The sequence below is a fragment of the Girardinichthys multiradiatus genome, chromosome 10 (genome assembly GCF_021462225.1).
Source record: "Girardinichthys multiradiatus isolate DD_20200921_A chromosome 10, DD_fGirMul_XY1, whole genome shotgun sequence".
In the NCBI taxonomy this organism is placed as follows: Eukaryota; Metazoa; Chordata; class Actinopteri; order Cyprinodontiformes; family Goodeidae; genus Girardinichthys; species Girardinichthys multiradiatus.
Genome location: NC_061803.1, coordinates 1,559,003 through 1,583,037, shown reverse-complemented (window position 1 = coordinate 1,583,037; position 24,035 = coordinate 1,559,003). Strand labels below are relative to the sequence as shown.

The 24,035-nt window shown below is 40.2% G+C and overlaps 1 protein-coding gene across 2 annotated transcripts in view; it reads left to right on the top strand.

The window, feature by feature from the left end:
* snx29 (sorting nexin 29) overlaps positions 1-23,789 on the top strand; it is a 152,323-nt gene extending 128,534 nt beyond the window's left edge. Inside the window, exons 20-21 of one of the 2 annotated variants that reach the window (XM_047377283.1) lie at positions 13,443-13,582; positions 21,687-23,789. In XM_047377283.1, coding sequence (XP_047233239.1) covers positions 13,443-13,582; positions 21,687-21,813 — 267 coding nt within the window. In that variant the 3' untranslated portion in view covers positions 21,814-23,789. Of the gene's footprint in view, positions 1-2,770; positions 3,146-13,442; positions 13,583-21,686 lie in introns of those variants that run through there. The other variant, XM_047377284.1, reaches the window with a different exon arrangement.
* The last annotated feature ends 246 nt before the right edge of the window (positions 23,790-24,035 follow it).

Below are 24,035 nucleotides of genomic sequence, written 5' to 3'. Positions count from 1 at the left end.
TTTAAAATCAATGTTTAACCTCCACTTTGTTTCACTTCATTCCTGTATTTACAAAAAAAGTGGCAATAATTCATTTTTGTTATTTGGATTATGATCCAAAGAACTTCGTAGTTCTAAGTGCTCAATGGACTGAATATTGTTACTTTGCCATTTTGCAGTATAATAATAATAAATGGAATATTAAGAAACCGAAATTAGTTGGTTGGGCTTTCTGCTTGGTTGGCCAGCTTGTCAGATGCTTATATATATATATATATATATATATATATATATTTATTTATTTATTTATTTATAAAGCTAAGGACCACCTTCCAGTCTGGTCAGACAATTATTAGTCAAAGTAAACAGCATAGCATAGTGTGAGGTTAAGTAATGTTAATAATAGGTCATTGCTGTGGTTTTTCAGATACATTTGTTGCAATTTAGCAGCAGTGGTGCAGATGTTTGTTACAAATGGTGTTTAAGGGGCTGCTGCACTAATATGGCAGCCTGGCTTATCTGGTGATCGGATTGTGTAAATACTGCTTCAACTCCCTTTTAAGGCAAGATGTTATTTTTCATATGGCAGATATGCAGTAATATGATGCTTTAGTTTCCACTGTTCAAGTTTTTTACAACTGGAAACGTTCCCCAACAGTTGAATTTTGGTGGGAGCGCTGTGTGACATTATGCTGGATACAGTTGGAAAAGCATTCCATTAAAATGACATAAACCCGCAGGAATAAATAGTTTTAGTAACTTTTTATAACCGTGGTGCATCTTGAAGTACCCGGCCCACGTCTCAGTAACGCCCACCAGTAACTATGCAGCTCTTGGTAGCTAGCCAACTGAGCTGTCAGCTTCATCAGCTTGAACTCTTGAACAGTTTACAAAAAATAATCTTAACAAGAAAAGGTTTGTGGGGAGATAAACTCTGAACAGCTGATTAAATCAAGTTTTCACTCTGGCTGCACGTGTCTCAGTACAGTACCAATGATCCGATTCATTGAAGATAACAAAAGGTTTCATAAATCTGTGCTTTAAGAAATCTCTGTTCACGTTTAATCAGACTAAGTTTCTCAGATCTTGCACCATGAAGCCCAGACTCATTAAAAGAAGTGAAAATTCCCTTTAGTTTAGCGCCAATATAAAGCTTTGAAGCAGATGGTTAATTAATCATTGTTAGCAGCTAACAGTTCTTCAGCTTTCTTTCAAATTATGCAAAAAATTCAGCCACATAAACAGTTTGAAAGGCTGGTGACTGCTCAAGAACTACTTCCTTCCTTATTTCAAAATAAGAATCCTAATTAATATGCAGGATGTGGTGGAACTGGAGATTCATGTGGAAGTACAGCCATTAAATCTGCAACAGTTTGATGCTGTCAGGTCAGTATGGACAAAATTACCTAAGGAATGTTTCTGAAATCTTTTTGGAATCATTAACATAAAGAATAAAAGCAGTTCTGAAAACATGAGGGTGTCCAGCCCGGTACTGGGTAGTTTTACCTAATAAAGTGGCCAGTGGGTGTGAGATGTAGTTTTCAAACTTTCATTAAAGTTCAGGTTCTGTTGAGTCCGGCTGAATTCAGCTCTGTGATGATCCTGTAGGAAAGCTGTAAACTGAACCCAGTTCAGAAATGTGTTTGTAGGCTAAAAAAAACCAACACCAGTACTGGAGGATTTATGCCCAGACTGGGAGGAAATGAGGAAGCAGGTGGAGGGCTTTAAGGCATCCTTGGATTTTAAGTGTCAGATTAGTGAAGTCTGGGCGTGTCTCTATGCCCAACGTATGTGTGTGTTCTCAGCAAAGCACACGTCTGACGTTTCATGGAAAACTAAGCAGGAAGCAGCAGTTTATTTGAGGGAAACAGTATCGGTGGAATGGTCTCCAGGAATTAACACATCCTTTATATTCTGGAGTCACATTTCTCAGAATAGATTGTGTTTATATTGTTCTTTTGTGTTTGTACCACTCTGTGTGTGTGTTCTTGTACTTATTGCTGAGTGAAAACCATTTTTCGTATTTTTATCGCAAAGTGAGGAGATTTTCCTGGTCCTCACTTTTCCAAATTCCGTTTTTGGGACAGGGGTTAGGTTTAGGACTAGGATATGAATTGAGTTATGGTTTGGGTTAGTTTTAGTTTTAGGGTCAGGGTTAGGCACTAAAAATGAAGGAAAATGAATGGAAGTCAATGGAAGTAACTGAAAAGTCCTCATAAAGATAGTAAAACACTGATGTGTGTGTGTGTGGTTGTCTCAGTAATCAGCTGACCTGCCGTGTTGACTCTCCCCCTTATTTTAGTCCAGTTGGTGTTTTTGTTGCCCTGTCCAGCACCACTTTGTTGGGTTGGCAGAGGTGAACCTTCCTGTTCTAGGTGAGATGGTGAAGCTGAGCTGAAGTATGAAGCACACCAGAATATTTCACTGTTTAACAGTTTGAACGGCTCAAATCTTATACTACAAAAGTAGATTAAATAAAGTAAAAAGAAATCAGCTCGTCCTTCCTCACTTCGTTTTACACTCTAACACGTTATTACTGCTGTATTAAAAAGCAGAGACAGAAAGCACATAAAATGCATTAAGCCATTAATTCACCAACAACTTAATTAAAATCCTCAAATTAATAAATCTGCAAACACATTGACCCACCATAAAGGTTATATAACAACTTCCCTGGTTAAAAATATCCATTTAATCTCAAAACTAACACGGCTATGACCCAGTTTGCTTATAATGGATCCAGTAAGTCTCTGGTTTCCTCTGTCTACCCCCTCCCCTCCTTTCTGTTCAGACGGCCATTGAGCGGCGGAGTACACCCTGGACATTTCTGCTGTCCATCACAGGACAACACAGAGACTCAGAGTACCCTGGCAGAACCCATGCATGCTCAGGCAGACATGCAGACTCCATGCCGAAAGACCCTATAGGCCAGGATTCAAACCTGCAAGCTTCCTGCTGATACCTACACCGAGCTGGAAAAATATTTCTATCTAATGATTAGGATCCGAGATTGGAATAGGACAATTTTCTTGATCAGCTTTGATCTGTGATCAGCAAAACAAAATACTGAATAAAAGAACTTATCTGACTTATTCATCAAATGCACCATTTGTTGCACCTTTTTATAAGTTTATTACAAATCAAATAAAGTTCATGATCAAGCTTTGATGCATGGGTGGGGATTTCTTGTAATTCCTCCAATTTTCTCTCAAAACGAGTTGCACAACATTTCAAACCACAAAATAAACTGTCGACAAAAAGGTGTAGTTATTGGTAAGAACCAGCCTGGATCTCTGTGTTATGATGAACCAGAGAAAATAAAGAGCTGAAGTCTTCCTGTCGGTCCATCTGCTTCCCGACTCTTCCCATGTCTTCATCAATTAAAAATAGATACTTTGTGAATCTAAAACTGACTTTGATACACATGCACACTTAAACACACGCACACACCAGCAGGGCCTTTTATTTTTTTATTTTGTATTTCTAGCTAATGGTTAATACTACGGTGGGATTCTCGCTGTGATATTTGACTGAGGGACCTTCAAAGGCTTTTTTAACGGCACCATGAATATCTGCTCGGCTGCCGTTTGCTCTGCTGAGGATGAAACACACTAGCTGTCAGTGGTGATCAGGTAGCAAGGGAAATGAGTACACACACACCCCCTGCTAACTGAATTACATGCCAAGGACTTTCAGTTTCATGCCTCTTAACATGCTCTCTCATGCAGAGATGCTTTCTAAAAATGAGTGACGGCTCAGTGAGGAGCAGGTGAAGTTGTCAGAGATCATCCACCATGCTGCAGATTTGTGTTCAAGGAAACCTCTGGTTTCCCACCTGCCTATGTCTTCTGAAAGCTAACATGAAGCATCCATGCTGCTTAAAGAGGCATTTTCTCACTCATTTTACTGACTTCTCCATGTTCATCCTGACGCCCTGTCACAGCTTTTATAAACAATTATAAAAGCACATCTTTTTCATCATTTCACTTAAGGTTTTGATGCAAAACATGACAATCTTGTTAGCCTGATCGAAACCAAACATGTACACAGTAAAGCACTTGTCATGAAGCTAGTTTCCTCTGTTTCTTTTGCAACCAACAGTCAGAAGTGTTTTTTGGCCTTCACCCATGTTTGGTGTTTCAGCCACATATCTGTGCACCGCTCAAAATATTGTTTTAGATTAAGTTTTGGCAAATCTGATGTAGAACATCCTGCCAGTTGTATTTTATTACCACAGCCACCAGATGGACTTGGCATCTGCACACATCAGCAATCATCTACATAGCTTGTTGTGAAAATGAAGAAAGTGTCAGTTACTATATAGTCGGGCCAGGAACATGACTTTTCAACACTGGTCTCTGTCCCTGTTGGATCTGACCAGAAGCTTACAGCAACGTTTCTACTAAATGTTCTGATTTAGTTGCTCCACTGCCTGTTCTCATCGTTTTGCCTTCTGTGGTCTTTAAGCAGCTGCTGTTTTGACTCTGATTAGCACTACTGTGTCTGAGTTGCAGATTCTGCTCTATGTAATGACAATAGAAAATAAATCAGATTGTAATTCTAATTCTAAAATTTTAATTAGATTAAAATGAAAAATAAATAAAGAAAAAAAAGATTTTGTTTTACTTGGTTTTTTAACATTTTTTTTAAATAAATTTTGTCTGTGTTTACCCCAACAAAGATTTATGGCCACACATCTTGCAAATAAAGCACATTTTCTGGAACGTCCTCTCCTGTTTTTTATGTCTTGCATGTGTTAAGATGCGGGTTGGTTAATCTTTTTCTGTGCTAAACAATCTGCTGACCATCATGGGCTGACGGTTCATTGCTGTATATGCCATTAATAGAATCCCCATGTGGTCAAGTATTCAATGTTGAATTTATCCACAAACAGGCCAGAGTTTCCTCCTGCTAGAGCCAGTTCAAGCATTTGGCAACCTGAGTACAGTGAATCTTCATCAGTGCAGATAGAGTGCATGCATAGCTTAGCAGGAGATTAAATAATCTTATTGTTGGGTCTTTGCATCTTTTGCATTTGGGTAGCTCCTGTGTAAAGTCAGTGGTTCATATCTGTGGGATGTTTAGCGTGTCTACGTTGTGAAGCTTAAACATAAGGTCCAAAAAACTCTGTTGCAAATGCTGTAATGTGCAGACGTGTAAAAACCTGATGCTGGAGCGATATTTACTTATAGCCACTTATTTGCATGCCGCATAGAAATGCAAAGCAGATACAAAATGCTGACAGAGATTATGATGGACACTGCAGTGTTGTGTTTTGATTGAAATCTTAAAGACATGAAAGTTTTTCTGTTCATTAATATCTGGACTGAAAGGGGTGCAGATATGAAGGTAAATTTTCTACTTCTGTGTGATTTCAGTCCAGCTTATGAGTTTCTCTTTATCTGCATTTGGTGATGCTTTAGCCAAGACACTGTCTCACACACACACACACACACACACACACACACACACACACACACACATCCATGTTTTACTATCTTTATGAGGACTTTTCAGTTACTTCCATTGACTTCCATTCATTTTCCTTGATTTTTAGTGCCTAACCCTGACCCTAACACTAAACTCACCCTAACCAGTTAATAACTAACCCTAAAAATAACTCAATTCATACACTAGTCCTAAACCTAACCCCTGTCCCAAGAACGGAATTTGGAAAAGTGAGGACCAGGAAAATGTCCTCACTTTGTCAAAATGTCCTCACTTTGTCAAAATGTCCTCACTTTGTCAAAATGTCCTCACTTTGCGATAAAAATACGAAAATTGGTTCTCACTCAGCAACAAGTACAAGTACACACACACACACACACACACACCCAGCTGCCCAGCGGATGCCTTTGACGGCTCTTAACCAGCTGATTTGTCAGGGGTCCGGCCAGCCATGCAGGCTAAATGTTTCAGTCATGCCTGTCAAATCCCTCCTGATGGCACCGATGAGAATTATCACATCAAAGCTGCATTATTGTCAGACCATAGAGTCCAGCTATGAGGTTTCCTCGCTGCTGCACCTCATTCTCTTACGTCCGGCTTGTCATTACTTTTTACTCTGCTTCCCTTCAATCAGTTTGCTTTTTACCCTCTTCTATCCACATCCTGCTCTCAGATTTCTCTTGGCTTTGAAAAAAAACATTTTATTTTAGCTGCTCCTGCTGTCCTTCTCCTTTCACCATCAAGGCTGTAGACTTTTGGGTTTGTGTGTAAAAGATTGCTTTCTCTGTAGCATTGATCACAGATCTGCTATCAGTAAGCTGAACAAGAACAACTAGAAGGAAGTTGCTTGTTTTTAAAGCTACAAATGAATGATTATTTGGACAAATATTGTTTGATCCATAAATCTTTGCCACCCTTTCAAATATCTGTTCTTGTGATATGTGGAAGTAAAATGCTGCTCTGATATATCAGTTTTTATTTTTATTTTTTATTAAAATGCATCCTCCATAGTTCCTGTGTGACTTATAGCCTCCGTTTCCTGTTCTTAGCTGATAGGGGATCTAGCTCCGGTGTGGTCTTCTGCTGCTGTAGCCCATCTGCTCCAGGTTCCTGGTGTTTTACCATACTTCGATTGAAACCAGTGGTTAAATCCTCACTCATACAAATAATCCAAAAGGTTAAAGGTCATACAACCAAAGGTCTGTATTTTATTAATGCAACCTGTGTACTTTGATGCCAGATGCAGCCCCTATTTAATGCAGTCAGGACACCATCTCCAGATATCCTTTTGTAGGGCAAAGACCACCAGGAAAATGTGGGGAACTAGCTTCTCCATATGGTACGCCTGAAACATCGAGACAGGTCACATGGACAAAAAGTCATTTAAATCTCCTTTCTTCTCGTTCTGATGCTCACCTCAGTTGGTCATCTTCATCACAGCTAGATACCTCCATGCACTGGGTGGCTACCCACTGATTGATCTACTCTTTGTGTTGACAAGCATCATGACAGGTGTACTTACCACAGTGCAAGAGGTACCGGTTTGGTACCAACCAAATTTGAGGATGAAGTCCACTATCGAGTCTTTACTAATGGCGTAGTTTTCTCTCTTAAAGGAGCAGCTCTACCAGCAGTCATGTAATAGCTGGATATCTTCCCAAAACTAATTGGATATTCCTCCACCTGTGCTTCACTTTTTCATCAAGTTCCATGAAAGCTAACTTGGTTAAGTTTATTCTTTCTTTACACCAGAAAAGCAAATAAATTAGAATAAAGATATACATCTATATCTGTCAGTCCGTCCGTCCACCCGTCCGTCCCACACTCACTACTGGTCAAATGTTTTAGATACACTTTCTCACTTAATGGGTCTCTTGTTATTTTCATGACTATTTACCTTGTAGATTTTCAAAACAAAACTGTGAATGAAAACACATGGAATTATATAGTACACAAAAAATGTGAAATAACTCTAAGCATTTTTATATTTTAGATTCTTCCCTTTGCTCTGATTCCTGCTTTGCTCTCTTGGCGTTCCCTCCATGAGCTTCATGAGGTGATCACCTGGAATGGTTTTCCAAAGAATCTTGAAAGAACTTCCCTGAGGTTAATTGAGAGAAGGTCAAAGGTTAATATTTCAGCCATCACAGCAAAGGACGGCTATTTTAAGGAAGCTAAAATATAAAACATATGTAAAGTTATTTTACAATTAAATGAGACAATGTGTTAGGTATTAATCAGTCAACTCAGAGGCAAGAACGATACAGAGTCAGATTTACTTGCAGCAAGGGTAGCTCACTTTGCAGTGAAGACTACAAAGTGTTGGCACCCCTCTCTTTATTTATACATGCTGGTTCAAACACAGTTCAACAAACATTCAGGGTGTGTGTGGGGGGTCAGAAAGGTTAGGGTTCATGTGTCTTGATTTTAAACAGAGAGGGAGTGAGGACTTGGTACGAACAGCTCCTAGATGTTGCTGATAAAAGCATAACTCACTTGTCTCCCCCATATCCCTTTCTGTGGCATGTAGGAGGGAAAAGCACTTAGAGCAGACATGAGTGATAAACAATATAAAAGTTTTCAAACCCTAACATATATACAGGTCCTTCTCAAAATATTAGCATATTGTGATAAAGTTCATTATTTTCCATAATGTAATGATGAAAATTTAACATTCATATATTTTAGATTCATTGCACACTAACTGAAATATATCAGGTCTTTTATTGTCTTAATACGGATGATTTTGGCATACAGCTCATGAAAACCCAAAATTCCTATCTCACAAAATTAACATATTTCATCCGACCAATAAAAGAAAAGTGTTTTTAATACAAAAAACGTCAACCTTCAAATAATCATGTACAGTTATGCACTCAATACTTGGTCGGGAATCCTTTGGCAGAAATGACTGCTTCAATGCGGCGTGGCATGGAGGCAATCAGCCTGTGGCACTGCTGAGGTCTTATGGAGGCCCAGGATGCTTCGATAGCGGCCTTTAGCTCATCCAGAGTGTTGGGTCTTGAGTCTCTCAACGTTCTCTTCACAATATCCCACAGATTCTCTATGGGGTTCAGGTCAGGAGAGTTGGCAGGCCAATTGAGCACAGTGATACCATGGTCAGTAAACCATTTACCAGTGGTTTTGGCACTGTGAGCAGGTGCCAGGTCGTGCTGAAAAATGAAATCTTCATCTCCATAAAGCTTTTCAGCAGATGGAAGCATGAAGTGCTCCAAAATCTCCTGATAGCTAGCTGCATTGACCCTGCCCTTGATAAAACACAGTGGACCAACACCAGCAGCTGACACGGCACCCCAGACCATCACTGACTGTGGGTACTTGACACTGGACTTCTGGCATTTTGGCATTTCCTTCTCCCCAGTCTTCCTCCAGACTCTGGCACCTTGATTTCCGAATGACATGCAGAATTTGCTTTCATCCGAAAAAAGTACTTTGGACCACTAAGCAACAGTCCAGTGCTGCTTCTCTGTAGCCCAGGTCTGGGGAATGCGGCACCTGTAGCCCATTTCCTGCACACGCCTGTGCATGGTGGCTCTGGATGTTTCTACTCCAGACTCAGTCCACTGCTTCCGCAGGTCCCCCAAGGTCTGGAATTGGCCCTTCTCCACAATCTTCCTCAGGGTCCGGTCACCTCTTCTCGTTGTGCAGCGTTTTCTGCCACACTTTTTCCTTCCCACAGACTTCCCACTGAGGAGCCTTGATACAGCACTCTGGGAACAGCCTATTCGTTCAGAAATTTCTTTCTGTGTCTTACCCTCTTGCTTGAGGGTGTCAATAGTGGCCTTCTGGACAGCAGTCAGGTCGGCAGTCTTACCCATGATTGGGGTTTTGAGTGATGAACCAGGCTGGGAGTTTTAAAGGCCTCATGAATCTTTTGCAGGTGTTTAGAGTTAACTCGTTGATTCAGATGATTAGGTTCATAGCTCGTTTAGAGACCCTTTTAATGATATGCTAATTTTGTGAGATAGGAATTTTGGGTTTTCATGAGCTGTATGCCAAAATCATCCATATTAAGACAATAAAAGACCTGAAATATTTCAGTTAGTGTGCAATGAATCTAAAATATATGAATGTTAAATTTTCATCATGACATTATGGAAAATAATGAACTTTTTCACAATATGCTAATATTTTGAGAAGGACCAGTATATACTGTATATAATAACTGAAACGGGTCTGAATTTAGCCAAGAGAGTAAAGCTGAGATGAACACAGTGGCTTCATTTATTAAATGATGTTGCATTTGACGCCAGATTTCTGGGACTTGAAAGCTTTATTTATGCTCCTTGTAGTTACACATTAAGCAACTACTCCAGAAAACATGGCTGTTACTCAGCACCGTTTGTTAGTGGCACTCTGCACATCCATATATAAGAGATAGAGGGAGGCGTGCCAAGGCTGGGCTGATTAATTTAAATCACAAACACTAGTGCCGTGAATTATTAACCAAGCTTAGTATGTTGCACTCGCATATTATGCAATATACATCTATGGGCTTTTAATCGTGACAAAGAGGAATTGTGAAGGCTTTGTGTGAGCTTTCCATACAATTGCCTATGATGTTTTATGCATTCCCCAACACCGCAGTTGGTTGAGTGTCCAAAACAGCCCAGCTGAAAAAAGGCCCACTTTATTTGAAAACTGTTTTTTGTTTTGTTTTGGTCTGAGGTTAAAAATTATTTAAAGACTTGAAATATTATTGCAAAACCAGAACAAATCTGTAAGGGTGCAAATAATTTTTAACAGCGTTGTATATCAAGATGATAGTGGGTGAATTTTCATCAGTGGTGACAGAGCGCATGCATAGTGTATCATGAGATGAAGAAACATTATTGCTTACCTTTATGACATCTCTAAGTTGCAGTATTAATCGCATGGTAGTTTTAAGACATGTCCAAAATGTTACACGTTATGTATGTTACAGATATGTAGGCAGGTGGTGATGGAGGGTTATTTACCTACAGCTGTGTATCTAACACCATAGCAGCACAACGCTGGTAGGTGATACAGTGACAAGACTAGAAAATATCTTCTCATTCCTCTGATGTTTGAGGATATATTTAGCCTTGCACTAAAACACCTGGCCTCCTCACCCCTCATCTGTCACAACTTTCATTAGTCTCATTACTCCTTCAAAATGTCTGAACGCGTTCTGCGTGTCCCTTATTGTGTTGACACAGCATGAAACCCACTGTGGTGTGCACATCCAATTTATCCACTTCTGCCCTGACTATATCACCTGCATGCAGCAGAGTGTAGTTATCCACTCCTACTGTCCTAAACAGGGGTACTTCTGCTCTACTCAAAGCAGCAGTGAACCTCTTATCCCATTTTTCCTCATTTGATCATTTCAAGTTCTCTCTGGCCTCTTTGCTGCATGTCATCTAGTAACTTACTGCAAGATCCAATGAGGACAATGTTGAAACGATGTTGCATAAATCTTCTCAGAAGGACATGTTACAAGTTTCTGTTGGTGGACAAAGCATTTGCAGAGGTTCTCGTCACCTTATTCTCACCTGTTGTTACACAGATTTGTTTGGATGCAGTGATTCACACACAAGCTGGATTCCTTCACAATGGAATTCAAGGGTTTTTCCAGGTCTAGATAATTATTATTCATTTCTCCCTCCCTCCTGTTTTTTGTCCTCCTTTCATTTGATGTATCTTTCTTTCCTTATTCTCTTGTATCCTCCACGCTACTTCCTTCCTTTCTTGTGTCCTTCCTTCCTTATGCTCTTGTATCCTCCACCCTCCTTCCTTCCTTTCTTCCTCGTGTGACTCATTAGTTAAACTTTGTTTGGTAGAAGTCAGAGAATCTGGGTTCTAGTTTGGATATTTTGGCCCATTCTCTTTGCAGAATCTGTTCTGTGTAGTTGTTGGGCTTTATCAGGCGAGTTGCACTTCTGAGCCCCTCTAAATAATTTCAATTGATGTTGTTTGAATCTTTCAGTATCATTACAACCGTTGGAAACACATCTTCCTCTTCTCTCATGATGTTCTTCCTCAGCCCAGAGACATTTTTCTTACATTTTCTTCCTTGTTGAGACAGATACTTTATTATGTTAGAGGAAATCCAGTTATCTTCTTTCCAGTACTTTGGACTTACCATCCCTGCCCCTGGTAAAAGACTTGTCAGAGATGCTCGTCTCACTCTAACATGAAACCCAGCAGCACCACAATTACCTGGATGATCATTGCTGTAGCTTTTCCTAGACTTCTCCTTGAGTGAAAACATTGAAACCAGTTATAATGGAAAATGTATTTCAGTATTTACTTCAAGTTCTTGCAGGTTTTAACTTGACCTTCATTGTTATTGTTATCAGTTTTTTAATTATCACAAATGGAGGAATCAGCTTCACCAGTTAGCTGCCTGCCTATGACCTTCTTCTGCTTTAAGGATCTTATATGTTGGGTTAGGAAGCTACTGCTTGGAGGAAAGATCAGTGAGTTAAAGTGTTGAATAATGGAACATTTTAAATAACAGAGATGATAAAACCAAGTCTTTTATATACTAGTTAATTTGGGTTGCAAATCATACTAAATAATGAGATAAGGTGAATCTACCAAAGTAGTACGAGAGTCGGTCCAGGGCTGGAGATAGAGCCTGGTCTTTACAGAGAAAAAGTCACAAATAGTTATTATTGATGGTTCTCCATAAAAGTTAATCTTGTAAAATAATAATTTTCCACTGACCTTTGTTTTATTAACTTCTAATCCTGTTAGATAGTTGGTTCTGGTGGTACACTAGTGTCCCTGTTGAGATCAATAAAAGCTGACTCTAGTTTATTCATTAAATTGCATTAATTTACATTTAATCACATAGCATCCAATTTGATCAACGTCTAATTTATTCTTCTACAATCCAGTCATATAGTCAGATTATGATTTAATCCAGTCCTAATTGTTATACAACAGTCATTTTATGCCACTTTGTAAAACATTAGTTTTCTAAGGAAGCCCGTCCAGTTGGATCACGTCACAGAACAAGCATGTGGCTACAGTGGTCCCTTTTAACAGGAGGAGACCTTCAGCAGAACCAGGGTATGTAAGAGTGGCCATCAGTCAGAACCAGCTAAACACAGAAGCAATGAACCAGAAGCATTTTCTGTGGAAACAAATGATACATTTAGTTCATGTCAATAGGTAGAACCGGGTCATCTTAACCAGGACCATGTGCCTCCAGCTTTGGACCATCTCTGTACCACCTCTATGAATGTTTCCCATTGAGCTTGTTTCAGAGGTTTTATACATGCAGTTTGCATTCTTCCTCCTTTAGTTATTTTAAATGATTTTAGACAGTGTGAAAGTCGGTGTTGATGCGGTTTGAATAGAAATGTAAGAATTTCCCCCGGGCTTCAGATTGTTCAAGTTTTATCAAGAAGCAGTAATTTTCTTGCATTTTCTTGCTAATGTATTTCAGCCCTCTGCTATTAAATTGGTTCTTAAATAAATAACTATGACCTTCAGTGTTTATTGTGTGCTCTTATTTTCCCGTTAGCGAGCCTCACTCTTGCCTATTCTTATTTCATGTTGTGCAGAATAATCAGTGCGACACCGGCTGTATTTTAGGGGCAGAACCAATCGAATTCACCTGGATCTCAGATCAAAAGCAGAGCAGTATTTTTAAAACAGGTTGTTGGCTTTCCCACCATTACTGTGTTCCAATCCTAGACTCCTGGGGGTAACACGCAGCATTGCCCAGGCTTTGTTCTGAGCCATGCTGGATGCTGATTAGCCATGCTAGCACTGGCCATGTGGCTTCTCGCCTCTGCCTCCAGAGGGGATCAGTGAAAGTGGGTCTGATGATGGCACATCAACTGCTGCAGGAACATACGTTCAGCCCTTCACAGCAGCTCAATGTGGATTTTCAAGGAGCTAACGTTGTGTTTTATACTACTGTGTGACCCTGAAGATGATTCTGCAGGAATAGAATAGATAGATTAATGCATTTCTTTCTCCCTCCTCCTGTCATTTTCATCTCTTTCTCTCTGCAGGATGCCAAGTTTGTGGAGGAACGGAGGAAGCAGCTGCAGGGCTACCTCCGCATGGTGATGAACAAACTGATCCAGGCGCTGCCAGAGTTCACAGCCCGCCCCACCAAAGAGACCCTGCTGTCTCTATTGCCTTTCTGTCTGTAAGTGGACACACACCGACGTGTTTGACACACGCTGTCGCCTTCATGTGTTGCTGTGTGAACAGGTGAGATAGCGTCAGGGTAAAGCATGTCTGCACATGGCTGCACATGGATGTAGGGATGGAGCATCTGTGTATTTGTGGCAGATTTCAGGACAGGATCAGAGAGGATCACTTATCAAAGAGAAATCTAAATGGCTGATTGTTTTAAAGTACATATGTACATTCTTCTGAAAAAGTATTGGCCCCTTTGCAGGTTTCTGTTGTTGTTGCTTACGGAAAGACAGCTCCCCAAACCAACCGGACCCTGTTTGAAAAAGTAATTGCCCCCTCATTCAACCATGCATTAACTGTCATTAGCTATGCTTTAAGGAGATCACGTTCACTACCCACACCAAGACTTGATTACTGCTGGACCTGTAGAATTAAGAAATCACCTAAATAGAACCTGTCTGACAGCATGAAGTAGGCTAAAACATCTAAAAAAGCAGCACATCCTTCTCTGATGTTAAGAAGTTCAAGAACAGATGTGAAACCAAGTCACTGACATATATCATTCTGGAAATGGTTACAACTCTGGGACTCCAGACAACCACAGCTAGAACCTTCTTCCACATTTGGAGAAAACATGGAGCAGTGGAGAAACTTCCAAGGAGAAGCTGACCTGCCGAAATTACTCCAAGAGCTCATCAACGACTCATCCAGGAGGTCATTGAAGAACCCAGAACAACATCTAAAGCTCTGCAGGCTCACTGACTCAGTTAAGGTCAGAGGTCATGATTCAACCATAAGAATGAAAGGATGGATAAAAATGCCGTCCATGGGAGAGTTCCAAAGCCAGAACCACTGCTGACCCAAAAGAACACAAAGGCCCATTTTTCAAGATGTTTTTTGATTTACAAAAAAACCAAAACATCTCGATGATCTCCAAGTCGTCTGGGAAAATATTCTGTAAAAGGCATCCAGGCAAATCTTGTATAAAACAAATGAAGCATTTTAGAAACAGTAAATCATGCCCACAGTCAAACATGGTGGTGGCAGTGTGATGATCTGGGGCTGCTTTGCTTCTTAGGAACTAGACAAGAACAATGAATTCTGCTGTCTAGCAGGATATCCTGCTGGATATCCTGACCCTCCATTTGCGACCTTCAGCAAACGGAGGGTCGCAAACGTTCAGCAGAACTATTTGGATTATGAAGAAAGACAACGATCCAAAACACACCAACAAGTCCACCTGTGAATGTTTCAAATAATATAATGGAGATTCTGTAATAGCCTAATGAAAGTCTGTACTTAAAAACCTTCCATTGTGTCTGAATTAAGTCAATTCTGCAATGCAGAGGGGGTCAGAATTCCTCCACAGGGATGTAAAAGACTCATCACCAGTTATTGCAAACACTTGATGGCAGATCCCTTAATAAATGAAATCATCATTTAAAACATGTTTTTATTTACTCAGCTTGTCTTTGCCTCAGAGTGAAATGTGTTTGATGATCTGAAACATGCAAGTACTATAAAATAGGATAAACAGGATCTGTAAGCACTGTAAAGCAGTAATAGTGGGTTTAAAATGTGATTTAATATTTACAAGTAAAGAAAAATCACTGGCTGTCAGTTTAGTGTAGCATTATCCAGTTTAATCTACCATATATTCACAAAGAATTAGCTGAAACCAGCTGCTGTACTAGCAGCTCATCGTAGATACACTGACAGGATTAATGTCAGAGTTTTGCACAAACATTCACACATAAATAATACAAGTTCCTCCTCTCACACACAGTCATCCTTGCATGTAGGAAAACGTCTGCTGCTTTAGCCGCCCACCTACTGAGTGGGCTGTGTCTGAAAATGAAACGTTCCAGTCATTTTCTGTCAATATTCACATCTGCTTCCACTTCCTGCCGTCAGTCAGTGGACGTGATCTGCCACCCTGTCTGCCTGGAATGTCACCTCCTCTCTGGAGACTCCCCGATAAATGCAGCAGCACACTGGTTGAACGGGGATGCGTTTTTGTTTCGTCCTTTTGCCAAAACTCACACATGGAGTCTGTTTTATTTAGAGTTCTGATCTAATCCCAACATATGAATTGAAATATCTGTTATTAATGACGCAGAACCCCTTTAATTAAATGTTTAGTAGTTTTTTACAGGTGTTGTTTAAGTTAATATACAATTTAATTGAAGATAATTTTCACCGCTGAGAAATTTAGATCCAAAATGATTTTTGCTCCACCAAAAAGTTAGTGTCTGTTATGAAATGAGATGCGATGCATTTCCCTAAAGATAATTAACAACAAGCAGGAAGATCAGTGTTGAAAATTGTCTTTTTATTTCTATTTTATTAAAATTATGGCCTAAAAATTGATACCCTTCTCAAAAATCATTCCAGCAATCATGTTTTATCTTGGATATAGATAAATCCATCTTATATATTCATCTTTAGTGATGAGCTCCTAGTCTTTAAGGAGTGGAAGGCCTCCTTGCCATCACCCTAATCTTTAGCTCCCTCCATAGATTCTCTACCAGATTCAAGTCTGGACTTGGGCTGGGCCGCTCTGAAACATTAACATTACTTTTAGTCAGAATTAATATGAATCATTTTAATCTTAACTGTTGTAAATCCCCTAACTGTATGTAAGCAGAAACATTATGAGGCGTATTTCTCAGATTATTTAAATGTTTCAACATATTTGCAAACTTCAACTTTGTCTCTTTTATTTGGTGAGGTTTTAGTACCTTTGCTTCTTGTTTTAGGTTATTTTATTGTCTTTTGAGCAATGCTGTCTTGTTTCTTGTCAAAAACAAACTTCTGGGTTCAATGAAACCAATTTAACATCTAAATCTGCAGGTATGAATACTTATGGGCTTAACTATTCATCATTTTATTCTCTGAGTCTGGAAACTGTTTGTGGCTGTAAATTTAAACCTTAAAAATTTGCCAGTATTTGACTTGCAGGTGCAGGGACCACAGAGACTCATGTTAGTATCGAGTCTTATGCTACGTTTGGATTGGACCGGTCCCATCTCTAATTTAATGGTGCTAACCCAAGCCCAGCAGCTGTTGAAACATGCTAGTAGTTTACAGCGTTGAAGACTGCTGATTGGTCAGAAACGAGCATCGCCTGCATCTCTGCAGCAGAACAAGAACTGAGGCGCTGCTGTTCTTCATGAAGATCCAGTTAAGCCTGCACTCCTCATGGCTGCTGACCAGAACCTCTGTGTATGTCGCTGAGCATTTCACAGCCGCATTGACCGATATATTTTTGTTTATTTGCTACAGTTTGGTGAGGCTGGTGACCGTTCCGTTAGCTGAGCTGCAGGAACACAACTCACACCGACCAATACTAGAAGGTTGGAGATAAGTGATTTTATAATGAACTCTGAGCAAAAACAGCTAATTATCCTCATACTAAGAACTACGAAGGAGGAAATACACATAATTGCTGCTAACTGTGCTATCTATGGCAACAAATAAGGACAGTGAGATGTGTTTTGAGGGGTATTGTCAGGAGAAGGAAAGGTAAACAGAAGTTTGGTGTTTTTTCCGCACGTCGTCTCACTGCTACGTCTTAACAATATTCATGTCATACACTGTATTGTTAGGCTCTGCATAATGCTCATAATTAGCCATTTCTATGGGAACTCAAGTGAGAAGATAAATGAACTGGAGCATTGCAGCAGGACCTTCTGTCAGCAGAGATAGGATGAGTGCACAGATGTTTTACTCGGGTCAAATTTGACACAAAGAGGCTCATAATTAAAGCTCTCAGATAAATGTCATAGAGTGAAAAAGGCAGTATTTGCTTTCAGAGCATAAATTAGTGGTTACCTAGCCTCATTAAATTTAACATTTGAACCTCCTCAAACGCCTGGCAAAAGCTCTAGGGGTAGAGTGACTGTGTTATCAGAGGGTCGCAGGTTCAATTACCATCAATCTCATGTTGTCTGCCTGCTGAATGAAGTTATGTAAGGATCTGCATGGGGTGCATGATTTTGGCAAGACTACGTTCAGTTGGCAGAACTACATTCAAACGTGAAGCAGTCAGAGATGCTCCGATCAAAGACTTGTGGCTGATTTCTTTTGTGCAGTTCTGATCTCTTCTATCTGCAGATGTTGGTTTCTCCTTTTAAGGATAAAAATGTTCAGAATATTTCTTCTCGCTTTCCTGTTGTCATTATTTATGGATTTTAGGAGACCCAGTGAGAAGTCACTCTTATCTCAACACAAAATGCTACCTTTAGACTCTACATTAGTGATTAGTACATGTGAACATCAGTGTGTATTTCCTATGTTAACTGTTAGATTTCAAGTCCAGCATGTTTGCTGGTAGAAAGGTTGAAAGTTCAGGAGAAAACAGAACAACCTTGGACAAAACAAAAAGCCTTCCTGTTATCTGCCGAAGTCTCACGCCCTACTGTGTCTGAATGAACGGCAGACATGCTTAAGTATAAAACGTCCCTTTTAAATAACTTCTTGGGCATTTAAATTGTGAATTAATAGAAACAATAGAAATGCTGATTAAACATTGTTAATGACTAATGGCAGGAAAAAACAAATCACTGGTTTTCATCTAGAGCACTGGCATCACTTTAAGCTGATCTTTTACAGGTTTTCAAATTAAAGTGATTATTTTTAGATGATTTAGGTCATTCCAGTGATAACAAACATGTAACTGAATCTGTTCTACATTCAGTGCAATAAAACCAAGAAAATACTTTAACATTAGTGGATTGAGAAAGCAATAGCCTTCCTTTTACGGCTTTTGGTTTCTTGTTTTACAATCTAACTACCTAAAGTGGACCATTTAAACTGAAACTGTATCAAGCAGCAGTAAATGATGCATTCAGTTTGAGAAGACTTGAACTATGTTACAGAGCAAAATTAGCTTTTTAAGCTGATAAAAGACCAACACTAGGGCACCACTTACTGGATCATCTGGAAATTTCACTGTAGGTACCAGTAGATCTGCTGGTCAACCACTGCATTATTTCATATTTAACCATACTTGGAAATGAGTTGGATGGACAAAAGGAGCCATCATTCATCTCACCCAGAAATGTGAGGAGGTGGGTTTTATATCACTATTTTGTTGAGCAAGCACAGAGCCGGGGTTCTTTTATCCTTGGAAATTCCAGAGACCACCTGTTGTGCTCTCACCACCTATAGAAAGTGATACTTGGTTGTAGTTGGTTGACACCTTCATCCCATTGATGCTAAAAGCCATAAGACCTGACATCTGGAGCCAAGGAGTTAGAAGCTGAGTTTACAAGAAATCCAGGGCCCAACACCAAACCTTGAGGTACACCTGCGAAGAAGAGATGATGTACGGACATTTGTCTTTGTTCATTTCAGTGAGTTGGGATTCAACAGAGGAGGTTTTGTATGCTCATCAGAGAATGATGAGAAGAAGAAATGTCCCGAGAAGATTTAGTTGAAGATGTTGTTTGTTCATCTGAATGCGCTTAAAGGAGAAAACAGACAAATATCACTACAATAAGGATCTGATTTTCCTGAGACAACAATTCATCTTAAAGCACACATCAGCAGCCTTCAGAAAGTATAATAAAATGTGTGTAGAAAGCCACTGTTACCTTAGTGATGATGAGGACGTTTGTTCTGAATGTGCAAAAAACAGGACATGCAGCAATGCACCAAACTCTTCTGAGAACAAATCTCTTTGTGTCTCACAAGTTTCATGCTGCAATTTTCCTCACTTCTCTGGAACAGCGATGCTATCACACCTCTCCCTACACTTAGTATGCGGCTCCACCTGACATCCTCTACGGTTTACTCGAAAGATGAAACACACGCACTGTCTGGGCTCCAATTGACCTGCAACCAAAGAAAAACCAAACGTTATGCAGACTTTTGTCTCGAGGAGCAATCTGTATATGTCTGACCGGTGAGGAAGGCTGTAAACTATTAGAGTTTTGCCCTGAAACCATTTATCTGTGTTTGAGGATGCGACAGCCAGGAAAATAAAGTTGTTTATTAAGATCCGGCCGTTTACTGCTCTTCTCTTTCCTGTTAGACAATCATTTTGATGCATGCCTGAATTTGTGTAGCTGTTTACTCTAATTAGCTTCCTCAGCATTCGCATTATTAATATCCCAACAGTGCTCGGGAAAGTTATTATCCTGCACAAATCAATATTATGTCCAAACAGGGGACAAACCCACACTGAGAGCCAGAACAAAATCTATAAGCTCAATTAATTTGCCACATTTACCCAGTTTGATATGAATAAACAAGGTAGCTTGCAGTTTCTGCTCTGCAGGCTGCCCTCAATTTAGTAAGAGTTTTGCTGATATAACTCCCTATTGCATCTGTGTTTGGCCAACCTTTGCAAATCCAAACAGTAGGCCTGCGTGTGACCGGGCCTAATTGAACCAGTCTGGTGCCGTTCAGATGAGGGAATAAGTGGCACTCTTGGTCCTGATGACTTTGAGCCAGAGGTAAAGGATTCAAGTTCAGTGTAATAATCAACCTCCTCAGCTCTTACACACACACACCTAAGCAGCTGATGATATTTGTGGTCAATTTAACTAAACAGAGTATCTTTGAGTCCTCGCTCTGCTGCCTCCCTGGCGAATGTCGGCACCTTCAGCCAAATCGGACTCCCCAATAAAACTCCCCAACAGGGGCTGGGCCCAGTTGTCCCGGCTAATCTTAATTAAAACTCCAGCAGACGGGGCGGGTCATTAATGAGGCCGCTTTGGGACCTCTTCACTCTCTTAACGTTATTAAAACCTTGTTTTCTTTTCAAAGAAGCACTTGGCTTTATCAATGGTATCGCAGCGCTGCTCCTTCATCGCAGGCGGCAGGAAAACGGTTGCCGGTTCTGGGATGAAATCAGGACAACTAAGGAGAGAGTTTAATTCCAGATGTTCTGTCTCTCTGCCTTTCATTTCCTTGCTTTGAACAGTGCCTCTTGCTCACCCTCATCGTTATCGGGCTCGGGGATCAGCCATCTACAAGTTTTCAAGATGGTTGTCCTGGCAACCAGGGCATGATGTCATCGACTGGACGAAATTAGTTCCCCTCGGAGTAATGGGAAAGTGCACCTCGTCATGCGACAAACATCAGCTTTAATACGGATCCCTGTGAATCTTGTGGAAGAGATATTTATAGAAATTCAGATGTTCAAAAAATAATTACAGTTATGCAATTATTGCTTAAAAATCCTGAAACCTGCTCAGTATTCAGTTCTTTATTAAGAACATGTGGCTTTTAGCTTTTATTAAATATATAAGTAGAAATAATTGAACTGTGTGTTTGTGTTTTATTTGAAAATGGTTCTACATGTTTTAGATGAACATCAAGGCCAGTGATGCAGCTTTATATGCAAAATCCTGTGAAAGCTCCTCTGGTTTAACTAATTTACTAAATTAATAATAAATAGATAAGGTCTCTCCTCTCCTCTATTATTATATGAGTTAGAAGCTTTAAGATGTATTGAAGGTCTTGTTTTCTTCCTGCGTCTTCTGTGTGCATGTATGCTGTCTAAATAATCTGGGTTTATCTCCTGCTGTGGTCCTCAACAAGGTTTCTTATTGAAACGCGTTGGCAGGAACGCGTTTAGGACTCCTGAAGGTCTCCTGCAGTGATGTGATCAGATACAAGCTTTCCGGTTCACTCAGGATTTCTTCTTACAAAAACAAGTCATGTGCATTTTAGTCAAAAAAGCTGCTAAAAACGTTGGCAATGTTTGCATTTACTGAGCTTATAGGGATAAAAAGCTTCACAGATGCAGTTGGGTATGAGCCAGCTACTGGTACCGAGGTGTTTACTGGTACCAAGGTTGTTGAAATGGCCAATATTTTCTATCATACCGTTTCTCCTGTGGTTCTCCTATGGTTCTCCCATGGGAGAAAGAGACGCAGTTAAACACAGAACCAGACGTTTCCATTTATGGAGGACAGGGAGGTCTCAGGTAATCATGGCAGTGATAACTATGAGCACTGATGATCAATGAGGAGCAGGAGGAGAAACCAGTGAGTTAAATTAGTAATTATTAGTTATTAAAAAACGATGACGTCACCTCTTTTTAGTGGTCAAAAGTAAATTTTCCTTCCCTCCGTCTCCTTCTGTCCTCTCTCTTATAGGGACACCCCCCAAGCCAATGAAGGTGGATCCAAGACTCCCCGATCCAGAACTTCATCTCGCTTCCCCAGACTGGGCCGCAGCCGCACACAGGAAACCAGACAAGAACCACAGAGCGGTGACCTTTGAGCCTTTAAGTTAAAATAAACATGGACCACGGTGTTTGTGTCTATGGATTGAGACACAATGAGGATGTTCAGGGACGTTTACCTCAAAGGAGATGGAGAGGAATGAGGTCACACTCTGGAGATTTATTTAAAGCTTGTCGTGTCGGCCCGTCAGACAGGAGATAAATGACTCCAGATACAGCCGCCTGTCGATGGACCCAACATCCAGAACTTGTTGCCTCGCTTAGAGACCAGAAGGCTCTTTATGAAGTCCAGCTGGAGAGAGCTGGACCATTCTCCATCATATCAACCAGACAATGGGACTTCTTACTCTGCTCAGAGGTTGATGTTCACAGTGCCTATGATGATTTGTAGCTTCCTTCCTGAGCTCAGACGGGGTTTGGTGCTGATTCAGCAGTTTTAGTGCCATTACTACACAGACAACAATGACTTACAATCACTGGACCATTATGCTGCTGGCATTCCTTCTCCCTGCCTTTATTATCTTATTGTTGCTTTTATAAATGTATAGAAACTGTAACGGAGCGTAAGGTCGCTGCGCTGAGGTCACCGACAGAAATTACTTTATTTTTTACAATAACAGACAAAGTTTCTGGGATTAACCAACATCCTCAACGCAGCAGTTCTACCCTTTTGTCTCTGGGCGTCATCTTTTTTACATTTTGTAACATTACAACCACAAAATCTCAGTGTGTTTGATTAAATATTTATATTGTAGAAACAAACCTTTGCTGCTGTTACAGTGAAGGTCTTTTTTACATAACAGCTCGGGCTCAGATTGGATGGAGAACATCTGTGAACATCAGCTTTCAAGTCTCACCACAGATTTCAGCTGGGTGTCAAGTCTGGACTTTGACTAGGCCACTCCAACCCATGAATCTGCTTTGATGTAAACCATCATTGTATTTCTGGCAGTGTGTTCAGGATGGTTCTCCTGCTGGAAGGAGAACCTCCACCTCAGTCTCCAGTCTTCGGATCATCTAACAGGTTTTCTTGCAGGATGATCCTGGATTTAGTTCCATTCATCTTTCATCAACTCTGACCAGCTTCCCTGTTCCTGATGAAGAAAAGCATCCCACAGCATGATGCTGCCACTGCCGTGTTTTGCGTCCAGGGTTACTTGTAGACTAAATATTTTATTTTTGGTCTCATTTAATCAGATCAGTTCTTACCATGTTAGCTGTGTCTCCTATATGATCCGTGGCAAACAGCAAATGGTACTTAGTATGACTTTCCTTATGCTGCCACCACTAATAGTCAGCAGATGCTCCCACCTGAGCAGTGGATCTTTGCAGCTCCTCCAGAGTTACCAGGAGCCTTTTGGCTCAATCTCTGATTAATGCTCTCCTTGCCTAGTTTAGGTTGACCTCCATGTCTTGGTAGGTCTGCAGGTGGTCCATCCTTTCTCCATGTTCAGATGATGGATTGAACAGACCTCTGGGAGATGTTTACAGCTTATTGTTGTAGAACCTAACCCAGCTTTAAAGTTCTCCACAACTTTCGTCTTGATCTTTCTGCAGTGTTCCTCGGCCTTCTTGGTGATCTTTGTTCTCTGATGTTTCTTTCCATTTTCTCTTGGTCTGTCACATAAACTCATTGAAGCTTGTGGTTGTAACGTGACAATATGTGAGACGTTCAGATGGTGTGAATACTTTTCTAAGGCATCTGCAATGTTGAAAGCTGATAGAATTAGCAAGCAGAGCTTCATCAACTTAAATCTGTGGTCCAGCATCAGCTGACGAATCAAAATGTGTTAAAAACAGGAACATCATGCGGTCAAAAACAACCAAGTGACCACTGTAACGTCCTTCTATGTAACAGAGACCTAAACGCCGTCATGAGATCAAAAATCTATCTAATTTGATACTTTCAGCCACAGATTAGGCCTTCCTGTGGTTTGGATATTGACTTAATGACATCGTTTTATGCTGCAGATCACCTTCTGTATGAACATTAAAGCAAGAAAAGAAACAAAAAGTCCTCTGAACTGAATTTATTTCAGTGTTTGGATTTAAACTTGAATGAATTCCTTGAAAAACATGACAAAGACAACATCTGGTATCTGATCCAGTCTTGGTATCGGTGAGGGTTTCTGTGAGCATTCATTCCTGTGTTCATACTCTAATCATGGACTAAAATGATGTGTTTCAATCATTGTCCTGTTGGAAAACCCAACTCTGTTTACTTTGTAGCCCTTCCGTCCCACCTGAGATGAAGGGAAAT